Here is a 19,915-nt window from a genome sequence, read left to right as displayed (position 1 = left end):
TGTGAAATATAGGAGAAAAATATAGATAGTAACAGCAAGTATGTTATCAGTGTGGCAAATCCCAAGGGAAGGTGGCCTCCTATCAGACCGAGCACCACCAACATGGATTTCTGTCGGTGCTTAAGTGGTCTGTCTGGATATTCAGTTTATGTCCATCACTGGCAATCTTATCAGGCCACCAAAGCTTTTGATGCCCATTGGATAGCCAGCTATGTAGCTACATTCCCTGGTATGCATGCCCTGGAATCTTTGGTCTTCCATTCTAATAATATGTCAATACTGAGAAGGCTGCCAAAACTGAACCACTGCTGTTGGAGGCAGTTGCTGGGTTTAACTTTGACTATCCTAGTTTCTGATCTTGTCCAGCCACCTGATATGGAGCAGCTGACAAAGATGGCAAGAATAAAAAATGTTACTCCGGTGCTCTTCAGCCTTCCTCAGCATTCATATTTTGTTCCTGGGGGAATTCTGTGCCAAAAATTTAAAAATTCTGCTCCAAAAAAATTTAAAATTATGCACAAAATATTTTTAAATTCTTCAAAATTCTGCATATTTTATTTGTCAAAATAATACAATATAATAATGCTAGTTCCAGTTATTTTGGTAATTTATTTAAATTACAATAGAATGGATGGAGAATGGGAGTGGGGAGCATTAGAGGAAATCCCCAAACCTCCTTTATCCAATAGTAATGTAGCTAGGTTTGACCTTTATTTCTAGTAATGGTTGCATATAATTGTTGACTAATATTCTCAATGTTGCATCATTGGTAAGTGAAGAGCAAGTGAGGGCTGGAGAATCAAACTCACACTTTATATTGGCTATTGACAGTCTCCAGAAAGGTCCATAGCATACAGTTCATGGAGCATATTTTGATAGGAAATGTTTTCAGTCCAAAAATTTAGACCAGTGATAATCACTAAAGCACCATAAGCATTTATAAGCAATAGTGTCCTTACAATAAGACTCCTTTACACCACTGTGGCAATGTAAAGGAACCTTACAATTTTTACACCTGTTTATACTCCTGGGGGATTCGTAAAAACAATGGGAACAATTCACTAAGCAGGCAGGCTTCTACATTCGGCTCTGCCTGAGGGGACAGAGCCTGCCCCATGCCTACTTGCTCAGCAACACCCCACAGCCCTGCCCCTCCATGCCAAGCATGCTGCAATATCATGCGAGGGACAGAATGTCTGTTTCTCTCTCTCGTGCACGACTGTCTAGACCCACTCCCACCGGTGATTTACATCTCTACCGGCTGCTCCAGGCACCCAAACTGATGTGCCTGAGCTACCAGGGAGGGGCGTGTGACCACTCTTGAGGCTTCCCCATAATTTTTCTGCAGGGTAGCAAAGAAATCTGCAGGGTACATGAATTCTGTGCCTGTGCAGTGATGCAGAATTCCCCCAGTGGTGTTATTTTCAGTTCTGTACAGTGGAGGTGGTATAACCATGGTTCTGTAGATTCACAGCAAGTAGGTAGTAAAAAACCAATCCTGAAGTCTTTACTCAGAAACTCCCAGCAGCTTTTTGATAGCTTTGCCAAGACAAAGAGAAGAATATATCAGGTCTGGAAGGCAGTGGATGAGGCTAAGCCTCCTTCCCTCTCCAAAAAGCTTCTAGAACATTCCCATACATTTTCAGAATTTTATATAACATATATAACATAATTATAATATACTATAATATATGTATGTGTGTATATATATATATATCATTATAGTATATTATTATATAATACAATATGAATATTTAATTTCTAGAAGACTGCAATAGAGTAATAATATCATGCTTCCTTCATCTTCCAAAGCCTGTCCATGCTCTTAGAATGATTAATAACATGGAGGCTTATGCAGTGATGAGCTGCCAAATCTTAACAACCGGTTCCCTATAAAAAGTTCTGATTTAAGGGATGTGCCCCAGTATGTATTTTTTGTACCAGCAGGGTTACCATACGTCCGTATTTTCCCGGGAGGAATTTTTAAATTTTAAAAATTCCTCCCGGACGGCAATTTATGAACCAAAAAGCCTGAGCTGTCCAGGAAAATACGGATGTATGTTAACCCTGCCTAAAGTTCTTTTTTAAAAAGATGGGCCTGAACTAGAAATGAGCTCCATTTCACATGTGTGGGTCCCCGCCACTCCCTGGGGGTGTGCTAGGGTGACCAGGTGTCCCAATTTTATAGGGACAGTCCCGATTTTGGGGTCTTTTTCTTATATAGGCTCCTATTACCCCCACCCCCTGCCCTGATTTTTCACACTTGCTGTCTGGTCACCCTAGGGTGTGCACATGTGTGGGTCCCAGCTGCTCCCTGCCCCCCTCATTGAAGCAGGTGGTGGCTGCAGGCAGGTCAGGGGGTGCGGGGATGGCTGGAGACGGGTGTGTGCGGCAGGGGCTGGCTGCGGGCAAGGGGTGCGGGGGTGGGTGGAGGCAGGGCAGGGGCTGGCTGGAGACAAGGGCTGGCTGCAGGCAGGGGGTGCGGGGGTGGCTGGAGGCAGGGCAGGGAGTGCGGCAGGGGCTGGCTGCAGGCAGGGAGTGCGGGGATGGCTGGAGGCAGGGGCTGGCTGCGGGCAGGGTGGTGGGTACTCACGGAGAGAGTGGCTAGGAGCAGCCCGAGCAGCAGGACACAGCCCAGGCTCAGCAGAGCAGCCGGGGACCCACCAGGCAGCAGCAGGAGCCCCAGGGCCAGGGGAGCAGCAGCAGCAACAGGGCTCGTGCCCAGGGCCAGGTGGCAGCCCAAATGGCTCCCGCAGCGCAGCGCCCCCGGCGGCTGGAGGAGAAATTACATCACCTCCCGGCCGGAGCCCATCAAAGCCTCAGCGCCCCCTGTAGGGAAGCAGGTTAACAACCAGTTCTAAAATTGCTTCAAAATTTAACAGGTTCGTGCAAACCGGCTCCAGCTCACCACTGGGTTTATGTATATACTAATGAGCTTCTTTCTATTTTAGGGTTTTCTATAGTGCACCATCATCATAATATCTAAGGCACTTTTGTTTGTTTCACTTTGCAGTTCTTTAACCCTGAGAGTAAGATAACACTCTAGATTAGTCAAGAGATGTCAAAGCATGTCCTTTGAGACATGCTAAAAATTATCATGCTGGACTTTGGTGAAATGGGAAATAGATCTACAGTAAATAAGATTAATTAACATCTTGACTATAAGAACATAAGAACGGCCATACTGGGTCAGACCAAAGGTCCATCTAGCCCAGTATCCTGTCTTCTGACAGTGGTCTATGCTAGGTGCCCCAGAGGGAATGAACAGAACGGGGAATCATCAAGTGATCCATCCCCTGTCGCCCATTCCCACCTTCTGGAAAAAAGAGGCTAGGGACACCATCCTTGCCTATCCTGGCCAATAGCCATTGATGGACCTATCCTATAGCATGGTGATAGTAATACAAAGCATTATTAAATAAGCTGGTCACTGTCTAAAAATAATTGATGTACTTTCTTAGAAATGATTAGAACATAAATGGAAAGATTAGATTAAATTCAAAATATTCAGTGCAATTATGTTCAACTTAAAAGGGCTCTAGCAGAGGCTCACTGCTAACAAATGTTAAGACAGATCACATCGCTGTCATGTACAAAACATTCTAATGGTATCTTTGTTTTACAAATGGAGACATATGCTCTTTACATTCAGTGCGCTAGTGCGTCACGATCCATTGCAATCCTATTATCATTACAGGTGGGGTTTCTTTCATTAACAAACTTTAATACTGTTTCCCAAAACCAAAGATCTAAGATATTCACTAGAAAACAAAAACATTACTGACCCACCTCAAGAAATAAGAGCCTACTCTCTACATAATTTAATTTTAAAATTATTTCTGTAGCTTAAACTGGTTAACCCCCCGCCCCCAACCCTCCAGAAACAAAACCTGGCATATGAAACATTATTTTTCCTAGACTGAAAACTTCTAGTTTTTTCAGAATGCAATGTAAACAACCAGAGAGGAAAACTGGGATCTATAGTGGAAGGTACTCTTGCTGATACTGACTTGTGATTAACCCATTGAGTTTTGATTCTCCATTAAATTCTGTTAAATCTTGTCATTTTATGTGTTTTATAGTGTCATCGACATTTTAGTTACTAATGCTTTTTGCTGAGTTTGAATATCTTTAATCTATCAGTTTACCAAAAGCTATTTGCTTTTACCAAATAGCTTGATTTTCTTGACATAATGTATTTTCAGCTATACAGTTACAATCTTCTGTTTGAATTAAAACCAAATATAGGCATGTTTTAGATAAGAGGGGAATTACAGTACATGTAGAAAAAGATTAAGCTCAAAATATTCAGTGCAATTATGAATGGATGTAAGATAACCATAAATTGAACAATAGCTTCATTATAAAGCTAAATATCAAAATTAAGCTTAAAACACAAATATAAAATCCAAACAATCAAAATATTTGCTTGCATTCCAAAGGTGGGTTCTTAAGTTTTTTATAGAAATCACAATGCGTGGGTTTGTGGTTTTGCTGGACCCTGCTTGATTTTGACTTGACTTGCCACTTTGCCATTCCTAATCCCCACATCCCAGGATGGGAGTCTGCCAAATTCTGTTGTGCTGGCTTCTTGTTGTTAGTCCTGTCTAGGCCCCCAGATCACTGCAGTGCCTGCTCCTCTGGCTTCCAACATATTAATGGCCCTGAGTATTTTACTTCATTGTTTTGTATTATCTTTCAAGCTGGGCTGAGCATTGAACATGACAGTAGGTTGGGCTCACTTTTTGGCCCTGTCTACCATTGCTAACACTGGCTCAGCTCCATCCATGTTCAACAGTGTTGGGAGTTTCAATGCAAACAGCCACCAGCATTAAGCATCATATCATATAACACCCCTCAGAGCAGGCCTACTCAACACAGTGCTTAAAACAGCAGTGACAAGCAGTGACCCATCTAGACTAGGGCCTCAACCTTGCTAGCACTGATTGTGCTGGACCAATGTCCATATCACTGGGAAAGATTATAAAAATGTCCCTGGTATAGATAGGATCTTGTTCTGTCCCAGCAGTTTAATAGGCTTCATCAATGGAAGTACCTTAAAAAGTACAGTGACTGCAATAGCTTGATGAGCTGGGACAGTTCCAGAGATCTTTAGAGATGTATTTGAGATCTCTAACTGAAGTTTATGGGGAAAACGTATCAGAAGTCACCAGTCTATAAGGTGCTTCTTGGTTCTCAATATGCTAGCCAGTAGTAGTATGGGTTTTTTCTAAGGTTTCACTACAGTTTTACAAGCTACCAGGTCATTTGTAGGACATATTGCCAGAATTTAAACATTTTGCTCCTTTAACTTTTAAGCTTGAAGATAAAATGGCAATAGTTGTCTTGTCAGTCTATTAATATCAAATATAGTGATTTAACAATAGCTTTAGTTAGCTGATGCAATTGTCCATAACTTTTTATATAGGAAAATAGGATATAGGGAGAGCCAAATTAAAAGTAGAAATTTAAGACTATTGGATATTAGAGGAAATCCATGATGTTGAACCAATGCTAGGAATGACGGATTTTTATTTAAAAACTAATTGTATTTAATACATTTTGACGTGTAGCAAATTGGAAACCCTGTTAAACATTGAAAAAGAATATAGATTCTTAACATATGATGTATATCAGTTTAGTTTAGGCAACCCTAGTGTCAGAGATAATCCATCTCAGAAGTGCATGATGGATGTCTGATGTTGAGTGTTTGACTGTTTCTTCCAGGTACTTTGTATTTCAAGTTTGAAGAGAGGAATCCACACTTCCCTGAACTGTTGACTCCTGCTAGAGGATCTTCTCTCACAAGTAAGAGTATTTAGAAAAAGCCCTTACCCCAGAACCCGCTACACAGAGAAAGAAAAGATATTTGCTGGTGTTTAAGCAGTACAGTGAAAATAGACCAACTGGGAGAACAGGAGAAAAATGAGAGAGAGGTTGCTTTTGAAGATCTTTACTAAGGAAACTGCCCTGGTCAGCTGAAGAAACCTGAAATAAGATGCAGAGGGAAGATACTGCGGGAGAAAGAGAGAAAGCTGCGAAAGCTTCTTGGAGTTTTCAGGGCTATAAAAACTGTGCTGCTGAGAAATTCAGTACAGATAGCAGAGGTTATTGTGAGAGAGGAGTGCTCTGCTAGGCCACAGAGTTCCAAAGCTGTAGCCTGGAACAGAACAACGTGACTGTAGATAACACAGCATCTGAGAATTTAAGGGAGCCTAGGGTAGCATCTCAAATTTGATGTTTTGTTTGGTTGTATATTGTATTTTGTTGTCTGTAATAAGAAGTCACTACAGTGTGAGAACTAGACCATCCGGTTCAGAGGCTAGGTCATCAGATCAGTTTCTGCTCCTGCTGCTACCACTAACATGCTGTGTGAATTTGCTTAAATCACTTCTACCTGTGACTCAGTTTCCTCATCTGTAAAATAGGGGTGATACTTACCCGCATTTGTAAAGTGCTAGATGAGAGTTGATGGTGTTCCTTTCATTATCTGTCCAGTTAGCATACAATCCCTGCTCCATCATTTTGATTGCAGGACTTAAGTAAAGATATTGTGACTTGATTTCTGCCAAGTCAACAATGACTATTTTTATTCTCTCAACCTCACTCACAGTTTAGATTCTGAGCTTTGACTAGACCCTTCGCTCCTAACCCTATCTTAACATGAGTCTGTACAATTCCAATATGGAAGCTGGTCCACATTAATGATCTACTAATGCATTAACTGAACATATGTCAGGAGACAATAACATTGCCACAAATGAGGGCGGGGAGAGAGATAGGGGGACTCCTGGTAGCTGACTGTCATCATCACTGGCCTTCAAGGGAATTTGTGTTGGTTTTCATTTCATGTTGTCAGACCCCTGCTGATCGGTGTTTCCAGGTTTCAGCAATGGTACATACAGTCTGAGTGCCTGTTTTCATGTCATTGTACTGAGGAGACAAACATAGTTTATTTTCAGTGTTCTGTATTTCCTGATGTTCAGAATTTGGAGTATATTTCGTTCTGAAGCAATGTGTGAAAAATCTTTTTCTGTTGCCTAATATGTAAAGGCAACAAAACATTATTCAGGATCAGCGGGAGTCATTTCCACTTTAGAGGATCACTTGCTTCTCTGTGTGAACATTTAAGGACACATCTACATGACAAATTTACATCAGAATAACTATCCGTCAGGGGTGTGAAAAATCCACCCCCGAGTGACGTTGTTATACTGACCTAACCCCTAGTGTAGACAGCGCTATTTCAACAGGAGCGTGTCTCCCATCAACGTAACTACCGCCTTTCGTGGAGGTGGATTAACCATGCCAATGGGAGAAGCTCTCCTTCTGGTGTAGCAGCATCTTCGCTGAAGTGCTACAGTGACACAGCTACACTGGTGCACCGCTGCAGTGCTGTATGAGTAGACAAGCCCTAATATGTGTTAAGATCTGTTCCCTTGATTCCTGTATGCCTGAGTTTTCTCCCTGGTGAAAATTACTCAAAATAGTTAAAACCAAAGCTGACAGTAAAGAGTTACAAAGCAATCTCACTAAACTGGGTGATTGGGGGACAAAATGGCAGATGAAATTCAATGTTAATAAGTGCAAATGAATGTATAGTGGAAAAAATAATCCCAGCTATTCATACAAAATGAGAGTCTAAATGAGCTGTTAACACTCAACAAAGAGAGTCATTGTGGATAGTCCTCTGAAAAATATGAAGTGGCAGTCAAAAAAGCTAACAGAATGTTAGGAACCATTAGGAAAGATATACATAGTAAATCAGAAAATATCATAATGCCCCTATTTAAATTCATGGTACATGTACACCTTGAATACCACATGCAGTTCTGGTCGCCCCATCTCAAAAAAAATATATTAGAATTGGAAAAGGTACAGGGAAGGGCAACAAAAATGATTAGGGGTATAGAACAACTTGGAGGGATTAACAAGATATAGGCTGTCCATTTTAGAAATGAGACATCTTAGGGTGGATGAGATAGAAGTCGACAAAATCATGCATGGTATGGAGAAAGTGAATAAGGTAGTGTTATTTACCCCTTCACATAACACAAGAGCCAGGGGTCAGCCAATGAAATTAATAAGCAGCGTGTTTTAAAACAAACAAAAAGAAGTACCTCTTCACACAATGCACAGTCAACCTAAGTATAAGTGGGTTAAAAAATAATTAGATAGCCATTGATGGACCTATCCTCCATGAGGTTATTAGCCAACATGGTCAGGAATGCAACCCTATGCAGGTGTCCCTAAACCTTCAACTGACAGAAGCTGGGTCTGGATGACAGGAAATGGATCACTGAAAATTGCCCTGTTCTGTTCATTCCCTCTGAAGCATCTGGTACTGGCCACTGTCGGAGACTGGGTAGATGAACCATTGGTCTGACCCAGTGTGGTGATTCTTATCTTCTTATTGCCTGCAATGGGCTCCCTTCACATAAAGTGCCCCTGGCTTTTAATCAGAGCCCTGCAAAATCTGCAGATATCCGCTTTAAATCTGCGGATATCCACATTGGTGGATGCGGATATCCGTGGACCATGTTTGCGGATCGTGGATCAGATGCAGATATCCTAGGAACTTACAGCAATGCAAGATATTACTTGTTGTTATTTCTTTGGTGGCCACAAGTGACTGGCAATTCCACAGCCCAACATTGTTAATATTGTATTTTAACACAAAAAAACATATATTATTATGATCGGCTATAAAGAGAGAGGTCATACCAATAAGGCAAATATTTTCCAAGAGAGAGGGACTTTCCATTCAGGTTGCTCATGTAAGTCTTTGAGTAGCAATGGCATTTAAAATTGCCATATGTTACAGGTGTTAATTTGGCAATTTTTGTGCTTATCAGAAGAACCTGTTTGAAAAGATTACTTCGTTACATTTCTGTGATGCTTTGGAGGCAGTGTGGGTACGCCATGTAGCTACATATTCATTTTTGTACACAATTACACAGAATTCTGTAATAGGTTGAGGTCCTACACATATTATGATTTTGCCTTGCAGCATTGGAACCTGTATTATTTTCTTTCTGTTCACACCCCAAACTCTTAAAAAGTCACATAAGTGGTGACTTCCATCTACACATGGCCTAACAATTTCCCCATTTAACTCAACCAAGAACACACACCACAGGCGTCACAAATTGATACCCATACTTTTGAAGCACTTCATAGCATGGAACCTTTTTACCTTACGATATTTTAAGTCCACTCCAGCATAAGGTTTTGTCACGGAATCATTGATGAAAGAAAGCAAGTGCTGTCACAGGGAGAAACTGGCATTTAAGTAAAAAAAAAAAAAATTCCTTTTTAATAAAAATTGATCTGCACTGAAATGGAGATCAGAAAAAGAGGTCATTTAAAAGAATTTATTTGCTAAAGAGTTCAAACTATTCTGCTTACAAAGGGTGCTTCAGGGACACAAGAAGGAGTTCAATATAATTTTTGTATTTTACTTGTATTTAATCTTTGGGTTTCCCTCATCAAGTCTTTCCTAAAATAAGTATTTCAACTGATGGCTATTGCTATAATCAAAATGAATGTAGTACCTGAGTTGCAGATGTATTGTTGATTAACGAGGACTACAATGTTTTAAATCTCCTCACTTCATTCAAACATTTTAATAGTGCACATTAACTGTTGCATTGCTTTGAGTTGATGGCTTTATTGAGCTATCCATAGCCACTGTTTTTAACCTGAGATGGTCTGGCCAACCCAGAGTCCAAAATTGTGTGTGAAAATTGAGTAGGCATTACTTTCATCTTACTAATATTAAATTTGATCCACTATCTGCTTTCCCAATTACCAAATATGGTTAGGGTTTTCTTGAATTCCTAATAAACCTCTCTTTCGATACTGAAAAGAGAAGACTGTGTATCAATTTCTGACTTATAATAACAACCCTATCAAGGCTGCAAAGATTCCATAGTAGTAAGAGTTTTATTGTCCAGTATCACTAGATTGTCTTTTCTTGCTTACTGACTTCTAGTAGAATAGATAGCCAGGAACATTCTCTTTGCTTGTTTTAGCCTCAAATCTCATAACTAAGATCTGGTAGAAACTAACTAAATATACATGGTTACAACACTGCAAACAATTTTGTCAATTAATTTTGCACTCGTTGAGTCTTCACATTTATTTTTCTGTAAAAATAAGTAAATCTTTGGGGTTTTTTAAGAGCTCCAAAATTTCAAATTAGGTTGTGAAATCTACATCTCACTATACATTTTATTCTTGAGATTATTCAAAAAATTTTACAGAAGTACCAAGGCATCCATTTTGGCTAACAATCACAATGATATAAATCTTAAAACTTTTGTGGGGGGAGAAGGCTACTCCTCTTACTAATGCCCCTTGAGAAAAAGCTATGTTAAATATGGACTAAATGCAGGGCTAAGAGGCAACAGGTTCCAAATTCAGAGTTACTAATTCCTGTGATTGCAAGTCTCTTTAAGGTTGTTTAAAAACAAATCATGACATCAGGGAAAGCTGAGGATTTTCTTGTAACTCAACATTAACCCCCAGTGTGTGCCCTTTGTGAGTGACACCGCACTGCTCTTGCTTGCCAGGGGAATGGAGACCTACAGAGGAGTATGCAGTCTTCTGCGGATTATGTCTGCCTCCATAAATGAAGGAGGTTGTGAGGGTTTGCTTCCTCCAACATACACTTGGTCCTCCAAACCCATTCTCTTATGGGTCTGTTTGATAGGAAACTGTGATTTTTGGTTTGCCTGAGCATTATCCTGTAGTAAAGGAATATTTCTGCTTTTTATTAGTTACTGATATAGGGATGCTTCCTCACTTCTATATCACCAGTAATCTTTTGCGTTACAAAACATTGCAAACCCTTTTCAATCTTCCTTAAAATAAGCCCTGATTCAGTGCCATTAAAGTCAATGGGAGTTGAAGCCCATAATTTATAGAGAAATGGTCTTGTAACATGTCCACAAACTTAATCAATGTATTTCTCCTCTTTACTGTGTATTGCTTTGAGATCCTCATACCTACTAGTTTTCCTTATACCTTTGTAATTCTTGCTGCTCCTGCTGTTCAAGCAGAATGTAGAATATTCTACTATTAGTTTATTCCCTCTTCTTTTGCATATTTTCAATTGATTCTACTTGATAATTAGTTCTTTCAGAGTCTCCTATCCTCTGTACAAACCCTTTTTCTATATGGACTATTTCCTTACCGTTTAGCTCTGTCTTATCTTGTATTCCTCACTATTAGAACTTTTTTTTTCTTTGAAGCTACAGGTTCATCAAGCCATGATGTCACATTGTACTAGGTGAGTGCATGGGAATATATGTGTGTATATTAACATTGTTCTGATATGTGCAATTCTGTGCATTTCATTTGTGTTGAGTTGTTCAAGTGTTCTCTACATAGGGAGTGCAGAGTATCTCTTCCTAATCCCCTACAAATAATCAGTTTAAATCCTGAAGTCTCTTCTTAGTTTGCATAACTGTACAGGTAATAAGGTAGTCCATCACTTTTTAAAATCCCAACAAAGTCCCTCAGATGTTTGTTGATTGTGTGGTGGGGGTAGGGGCGGGGAGGAGGAGACAGTTACACAATCTCTTAATAGTTCATGGAGGCTGTTGAAACCAAGCATTCACTCTCTAGTGGCTCATTATACTGCATCCACAGCACTCCCAGGCCACGACGGGCCCTGGGGCTAGACCAGGACTGAAAATGGAAGTTTAATCTCCTGGATAGTAGTGTCGGTTGTGTTTGGGGCAAAAAGTTAAAAACTGAATTCTGTGGTCTGAAAATTTTAATGCATCAAGGGGGGAAGAAAAGCACCTCATGTACTTCTAGCACCAAATCTGGTGCATGAGACTCAGACTGACACAAGATAATAGCTTCTTAAAAAGCGATTATGATCTATCAGCTCAGTAAACAAGTTAATAAAAAGGGGATAAATATGGGTTCATATTGTACAAAAATATGTATAACAAACTAGGCATTTTCCAGGATAAACATTATTTGTTTTTACTCAATTTTAAATCTCTATTTTACATGATAGACCATAACAGAATTTCTAGGTACATGTTGAACATGAATTTCACATAAATGTATTTACCCAGTATACTAGTATACTCCAAAATATGTTTATTACTTAGACCAATACACGCATATTTCTAGGCCATCTTAAAAACTGCCTTCATATTTATCTAAAGCTCCTGTTCTGGTGCATCATGTAAAATAATATTGTAACTTTTAAAATGCCTAAATAGTATGTAGATTTAACCACAGGAGATGTTAGGGGCTAATATTATCCTTTTTACAAGTCTTTTAAAATTAAAAGTAACATAACACATGCTGCCTACCAGACCATTAAGTTCAAATTTTAACTCCAAATAACAGCAGAGATTGTGAAACAAACCAGCCCAGAAATTCAAAGTTAAAACTGCTGTATGTTCCTCACTCAGTTTGCTTTCCTATAATTATTTCCCCCTCTCACTATGAAGTAAGTTTAGGATGGAGCATCAATTGTAACTCTGAATACCTTAATTTTGTGTTTGTGTTTTGGATGAAACACGTTTTTACTTTGACATTTCCATATTTGCTATAAGTTTACACAAGAATAAAACCTTCAAAATTCCAATGTTTCTTTATGGTCCATAGTATAAAAATTATTATTTTCATGATGGCCAAATTAAAACGGGCAAATGGGAAATAAAATACCAGCAGTATGAACCATGGTAATTGACAATCAAGTCCTCACATTGTATCCACAGCATATTTTATAAAATAAACCCCTGTTGCCAATAGCATTTCTCCTCTGTTTAAGTTCTCAGAGACCAATGAGTTTTATAATTATCTCCAAACTATTTTCTCCAGAGTTACTTAAGCTCTCTCTAAACAGCTGGGTGTGCTGCCATGCAATATCACCATCCCCTCCACTTAGTTCAGCTTCCAAAATAACTTCTGTTGCATCAGAGAAATCTGAATAGGAGCGAAGAATTTTATCTGTTGGGGGAGAAAAAAACCACAAACAATTAAAGTTCTGCCACAGATAATTTATATTGCTAGAATACATGTTCAAGAGGCAATTTGTAATGAACATTAAAGTGTCTGACTTGCAGATAATCAAATATATCTTCTAATTCAAATGGTGGAAAAAGTCCACTGCAAATTATTATTTATTATTTGTATTGTGGTAGTCTCCAGAGGCTCCAGTCAGGATTGGGTGCCCCATTCTGCTATATGATGTATGAATATAAAGACAATCCCTGCTTTGAAGAGCCCATATATATCCTGTATCCACATCAGGTTTTGCTAGATCCTAATTTTATTTTCCCCAAATATGGAAAAATGTGGCAGGTGAGAGCTGTATATTGATTGTTCTCACATATTTCCTTATCCTTGGCAAAAAGCTTGAGTGGGAAAAGGTTAAAATGCAACTGCATTTTAACTTTCTTTATTGCTTACGTTGTTTCTCCAACCTCCACTTCCCAGCGTACTAGTGCATTGCATTTTCATTAGCACGTATACCTCATGATTTAAAAAATAAAATCAATCAGATTTCACACTTACCTCCAGTCAGATCAACTTCTGCTATGTTGGAGCGCAATCTCCACCTTATTCTTCCACTGTGAAATGTCTGACTGTTCGTTCTAATGGAAATGTTGTCTATTTTTAGACCAACTGACCCACACTCAAACTTCCAGCAGATGTAAGAAGAGGATGACCCTTCTTTTCGGGCTAAATAAACCTAAATGGAAAAACATCATGGTTAAGGTATTGAAAGATGGATGCTGAGCCCAGATCAAATGAAATGTCTTTATAAGGGCACTAAACCTTCGCGTAAAAAAACTTAGTCTTTATTAAGTCATTGAAAAATAAGTTTGTACACAATAAAACTTTGCACAGAATCTCCTTCTAATACCTTATTCCTGTTTTTACAGTGATATTGGGTAGCTGTACATTTTCAGTGGAGTTTACTTCATTGAAATAGTAGGGGAAGATCTTTAATGTGCTGCGTGGTATTTTAGCGATATAGACACATACTGTTTTAAGTATGTAGGGTTCTGCTTTTAAGTAACTACAATGGGCCAGATTTTCCATCCTGTTTTGGCTCCTTTGCCCTTCTATGGTAGCACAAATGGGATGGGAAAGCTTGTGTAACAAATAAAGAGATGTGTGGGACTCCTCAACTGGTGCAGCTGGCTTTGTGCCACCCTTTCTAGGCCTTGGCATGCCAGCAGTCAGAGAGGGGATGACTAGAGTCCACTACACTCCAGCAACCCCAATCACTGTAATGATCTTTTGGGGCCATCAGCAGCTTAGAGTACACCTGAAGTTTCCTGCCTATATTGCATAGCCTCCTTATTTGTGCCTACCTGTTTATACTGCTACCCTTTACTGAAGGAACTGCAAGCAGTCTGAATCTAGAAGGTTAAAATCCAGTTTACATTTTCACCCGAGTGCAATTTTTTTGGAAGATGGTTAGTGTAGACTGTAAGAAAGAACCTGAGGATACAAGGTTTTAAAAATCTGATGATTTTAGATGAACAGGTTCTTATGTTGCTCCTTACGTTGTGCTTATTAGCACCATGTGCTGCAGATGGTTCTGGGGGAATTTGGCCTATTAAATCCTAGTTTTCTTCAGCTAGTTGGGTCTAATTCTATGAAGTTTTACCTCAGGGACATGTTCGTTTACAGCACTGCAGTATAAAAATAAGGTGGTGATTACTGCTAATCAGGATACTAGCTAAAGGATCAGCAAATCCACTTTACCTGCATCAGTTTGCCTTTCTTATCTTTCTGCTTTGCACTGCAGTTGGTATTTCTTCTCTACAGCTTGTGGACTGAGATCCATAGTTAGCTTTAGGGTAAAAAACAGTTACCTACCTTTTGTAACTGTTGTTCTTTGAGATGTGTTTCACATGTCCATTCCGATGTAGGTGTGCAAGTGCACCGAGCACAGCTGTCAGAGATTTTTCCCCTAGTGGTATCCGTCAGCTTGGCGCTGGTGCCCCGTGGTGCAGCGCACTCATAGAGCCGGTATAAGGGGCCCCCACCAAGCCTGGGGAGGTCTGTCTTTGTCTTTGACTTTGTTCATCACTTCCCACATGTTGTAATCGTAACGACCCAGCAACACCTGCTGGTTCACTATCCCCAACTGGAGTCCCCCCATCAAATAGACCTTCCTACCCAGAAGGTCCATTTTCCTGGGCTCCTTTGGATTGGGGGTAAATCTTATCTGACCTTGGTGCTCCTTTTTGTTAGCAGCCGCCACAATGAGGGACCCAAGAGGGGGATGAGAGAACAAGAACTCACAGCCTTTTGTGGGCACAAAGTATTTTCTTTCTGTTCTCTTTGCTGTGGGTGGAATGGAAGCAGGAGTCTGCCAAGTGGCCTTAATAGGTCCCAAAATGGATTTGTGTAAGAGCAGGGCCACCTTCGTAGGGGCTGTGGCCAACAGAATGTCTAGGAACCCATCTGATGGTTCCTTAATGACCTCTGCCTGCCAGGGTTAGAGGCCACCCACTTTAACAAGTCTTGGTGGGCCCTTACATCGTCCTGTGGGGGGGAGAGCCCCTTGAGCATGAGCTCGTCCTCTTGAGATGATGAGGAAGAGATGTGCACTGCCATAGTGTCTACTGCAGCCTGTTCCCGAGGCACAAGAACTTGGGTACTGGTACTGGTTCCAGTACTGGCATCAGTACCAGGGAGTATCCCTGCTTGGGCGCCGGTGCTGGGACCTACTCTGGCATCAGGACCGGTACAGGGGGTTGGATCCAGAGTTTACCTGTGCACCCCTGGTGCCACAACAGTCTCCGAGCGCACCAAGTAGGAGCATCGTGAGCTGGTCCCTTGGCCTGGGGGAAGACCACACAGGTTCCAAAAGCCGCATTGTAGGGATGCCAGACGCCATGGGCCCAGCGCCTTGGGTCATCCATGCTCCCGGCACTCCCAATGATAGCATTGTCTGTGGAGACTGACACAGAGTCTCCTTTCAGTGCCGGTGTCTTGAATAGTTGGATCCCGAGTCTGAACTTGATGAAGATGACAATGTGTAGGTGGAGGACTGTGGTGACCATGGTGGGGCCGATCCTCCCGGTGCTGGAGATCGGTGCTGTGGAGACATCTCTGATGAAGCAATGAAGGGGGTTTCCCCCTGGAGGTTGGTCTTGAAACTGGCTTAAAGGTAGTCGATGCCGCGGTGCCACTGAGTGGTGCCACTGGTGCCGCATCCTATCTCCCATCTGGGCTCGGTATCGACAAAGTCATCAGCTCATTAGCAGCTGCATAGGCTTCTGGGGTTGAAGGCACTGCAAACTGGTCTGCCCAGTGCCAACCATCTGGTTGGTTGAGCACTACTGGGGTCTGCGGTGCCGATGCTTCTGCCAGTGGTTGCTGCAGTGCTGGGGAGGGAGAGCGGCCCAGCACGGATCTCACTCTATCCCGATCTGCTGGCTTGTCTCCCTTCAGTGCCAGCGAGCAAGTCTTCTCCGGTGGCCTCAACGTTTCTTCTTCCGTACCAGTGAGGAGGACCAGTGCCGAGAGCTCTTAGCCACCAGCGGAGCACTTTGTACTGACGCCGAAATATTCGATGCCAAGTCTGATCTCTGCTCTGTCTCAGCGCCGCCTCCATAAGTAGGACTTTCAACCTTGCTGCTCTGTCTTTCTGTGTGTGTGCTTAAATTCCTAGAAGATGTTACAGCACTCTTTCCTGTGACCCACTCCCAAACACTTGAGACAACTCAAGTGAGGGTAACTAGTAGGCACAGGTTTGCCACACAAAGAGCACTATTTAAACCCTGGTGCCCGAGGCATGCCCCAGTACCGGGGGAGGGTCAAAGCACCTCTCCGAGCACGGAGAGGAGTCCCAGTCCTATACTATGACTACTTAAATGTACTGAAACTACTAAACTATCAAAATCTAACTATTTACAATGAAAAATAGTGGAAACCACTAAAACACTTAGCTCAAGATAAAGAGGGGAAGTTCCAACAGCTGAACAGGCAGTCAGAAGGGACCGAGGAGCGCGGGCTCAGCGGGGGCCCCCTATACCGGCACTATGCGTGTGTGGCACCAGCACCAAGCCGACAAATACCACTAGGGGAAAAATCTCTGACAGTTGTGATCAGGGTGCTTGCACACTTAAATCAGAGTGAGCATGTGCAAAACATCTCAAAGAAGAACTTTACCTTTTGGGTCGCCTTTGTTGGTTTCCTCTCCCTTCATTCCAAATTAAAGGATGAACCTTTTTTTTTTTTTTATAATGAAGGCTTCTCTTTTTCCACTGCATGCATCCGATGCAGTGAGCTGTAGCTCACGAAAGCTTGTGCTCAAATACATTGGTTAGTCTCTAAGGTGCCACAAGTCCTCCTTTTCTTTCTGGACAGCTGGACTCCAACTTCTTAAGTGGTACATCTGCTTAAGTTAAAAGACTGAACATTCCACAAGGTGGCGTTCTATAGAAGTGCCATATCACATCTACAAGCCTGATGGGTATCTGCTGTCAGTTTTCCTACCCACCCCCAAATTCTTCCAACTTCATGGAAGAACTGCTTACTGCTGGTAAACTCTTCTTGCTCAGTCACACATCAGTGCTCCCTGCTCCACTTGTTACATATACCCAGAGTAGAGAGCTGAGCAAAAGAGCAGATATATGTATTTGAACAGAGCACTCCCCTGATTAGTGGCTAGTTTTTTTTTTACCTGGACCATATGTTTCTTGCAAAAATGGGAAGTCTGATCATATGAGTACCTGAAGGTGTGAGGTACAGCCACAGTGTTTCTAGACGTGGGAAGGCTGGGGAGTGCCCAGTCTGATCTCTTACCCTTCCCTGTTCTTCTTTCCTCCATTATCCCACTCTGTTGCATCTTCTTTTACCCTTCATCTTACCCTCTAGCTGTTTCCCTCCTTTCCTCTTTGTGCACTTCCCCATCCTGTTCTTCCATGGTGCTCTGACAGGCTGTTGTATACTGGGCCAGCACAGCAAATTTCAGAGTGAAATTAACTTCTCTGGTAAGCTTAATTTTCCATTGTGGAGAGGAGGCAAAGCCTGGCCTAAGTTGGTGGTATGACTGGACAGAGGGAGCTGTCAGGCTAACAAGATGTTAGGGAGAGCAAAACAATAGTCACTAATATAGAATGCTCAGCTCCATACTTGGTGGCTGTTTGCTAGTAAATGTCTCCTTCCCCAGTTTAGCCTTAATTTCCTCTCCCTCTTTAGATTTGGAGTGCATGATCCTTCCGTTGCTCAGTGTGTCAGCAGATGGGAAGGGTTTAGGCAGGGTCTTCAATAATCTGAGTAACTGACAGCTTTTTCCCTTCTTGCAGATGGAGTGTAAGGTTTAGCATAAGGAATTTCTTCCTTTTTGTCTGTGTGATGAAGAGATATGATATACTACAAAGCTATTGCACCACCGCTGAAAAAACAATTTAGACTCTTTGGAAAGAAATATTCCTTATTAATACATGCAGTATTGTGCGTGTCCATGTGAACACAGGGAGAAGGTAGGTCTTAAACTTTAGTGCTCCAGCAGGGTTCTTGTTATCTGCAGAGAAGTCAATCATCCCATTCTGAAAGGCAAGCTGACTTCATTTCCAATTTCTCGTATCAGTTAACAATCTTATCTGAAGCAGGACAGTAAAATTTGGCAACTCCAACTGAATCCTTAAGCATTAAGAGAAATGTGATGCAAAATATGCTTAGTAATTTTAGACTTTAATAGCTAGAGGATATTAATAATCTAGAAAATTCTACAGAAATTTATTTAATTCCAATCCTTACCATTTTCCAATCCGTTTCAACCTTTCTCCATAGAGACTCAGTCTTCCACACACCTTCCTCCCAGCCAGTGATTTTTTCATTATTATTGGAAAGTCGTGTATAGCTGTCTTCCACTATATTGTAACTGAGGTGGAAGAGTTTAGAGGTCTTCTCTTTCCCAGATGGAATAAAAATGACTTCTTTTCTCCTCTGAACAAAACCAAAAACTATACATTGGTGTTTTGCGATGTATTTGAAGGGATCATGCTAATTTTATTTTTTCTTTTTTGTTTAGCATACACATCTGGCAAATATATATATTTGATAAAGTAGATCACCATGCCCTTAGCTATTCTATAAGCAGTACACCAAAGAGGTCCACAGTTCTTTATGAAAAACTGTATAGTAGCCAATTAAAAAATACTAGAATGTTTTTTTCATTGAAAAATGTTTGCCCCAACTTAGAAATTTTACATTACTTTGCTAGAATAAATATAAATCTTTCACAGAGAAAGGGGAAGTAAAGTATTCTAAAATAACTGAAACCATGAGTCTGTCTACAGTAAATAGTAGTTTACAAAAGATTTTTCATGTTCATGTATGACATGGTGCTGTACGAATTAGGTGTGTTAAACAGATTTAACACACTGAGAAAAAAGCAAATTATTAAGCTATATTAAGAGAGCAAGCATAGCTCAATGACTAATGGTGAAAGCTGCAGCTAACTATAGCAATTTACAGAACAATGTCTTTCTAAATCTGATAGGGAAACAAAAATAAAGATCGGCTTTCAAAATTAAGGGTAAGTGTGAATTTGATAAAGATATTCAGAAAACAAGGGAAAATGGAGTATATGCACTTAAAAATTGATTTCTAATCATCCTTCATATCATGAGATTCAGTAAGACAGAAATAAAGTCCCCTAAAATATGTATAGTTGAAATAAACTCTAGTATCTCAAATCTGAACATTGCTATGAAATCCATTAGTTCCATTTAACTAGCTCTAATTCAGTATTTAGATTGTCATCCTCTTTACATCAAATGACAAGATCACTAGAAAAGGATGTGCAAAATGTTAGGAATAATTGATACCTTTGTGTACTGGCCTATCTAGAATGGTTGTTTTTAGGAAATTGTCTCTCCGCATAAGGAATTAAGAACATTAAAAACTC

The 19,915-nt window shown here is 40.7% G+C and overlaps 1 protein-coding gene across 2 annotated transcripts in view; it reads right to left on the bottom strand.

The window, feature by feature from the left end:
- Positions 1 to 11,764: 11,764 nt before the first annotated feature.
- Positions 11,765 to 19,915, bottom strand: part of NGLY1 (N-glycanase 1) — a 47,921-nt gene continuing 39,770 nt past the window's right edge. For both annotated transcript variants that reach the window (XM_073333456.1, XM_073333455.1), the window contains 3 exons: positions 18,763 to 18,951; positions 13,549 to 13,726; positions 11,765 to 12,981 (listed from right to left, as the gene is read on the bottom strand). In XM_073333456.1, the coding sequence (XP_073189557.1) occupies positions 12,806 to 12,981; positions 13,549 to 13,726; positions 18,763 to 18,951 (543 nt within the window). In that variant the 3' untranslated portion in view covers positions 11,765 to 12,805. The remainder of the gene's footprint in view (positions 12,982 to 13,548; positions 13,727 to 18,762; positions 18,952 to 19,915) is intronic.

Source organism: Lepidochelys kempii, chromosome 2 (assembly GCF_965140265.1).
Source record: "Lepidochelys kempii isolate rLepKem1 chromosome 2, rLepKem1.hap2, whole genome shotgun sequence".
Lineage (NCBI taxonomy): Eukaryota > Metazoa > Chordata > Testudines > Cheloniidae > Lepidochelys > Lepidochelys kempii.
The sequence above is the reverse complement of the archived record's forward strand: the minus strand, read 5'-3'. Positions and strand labels throughout refer to the sequence as shown.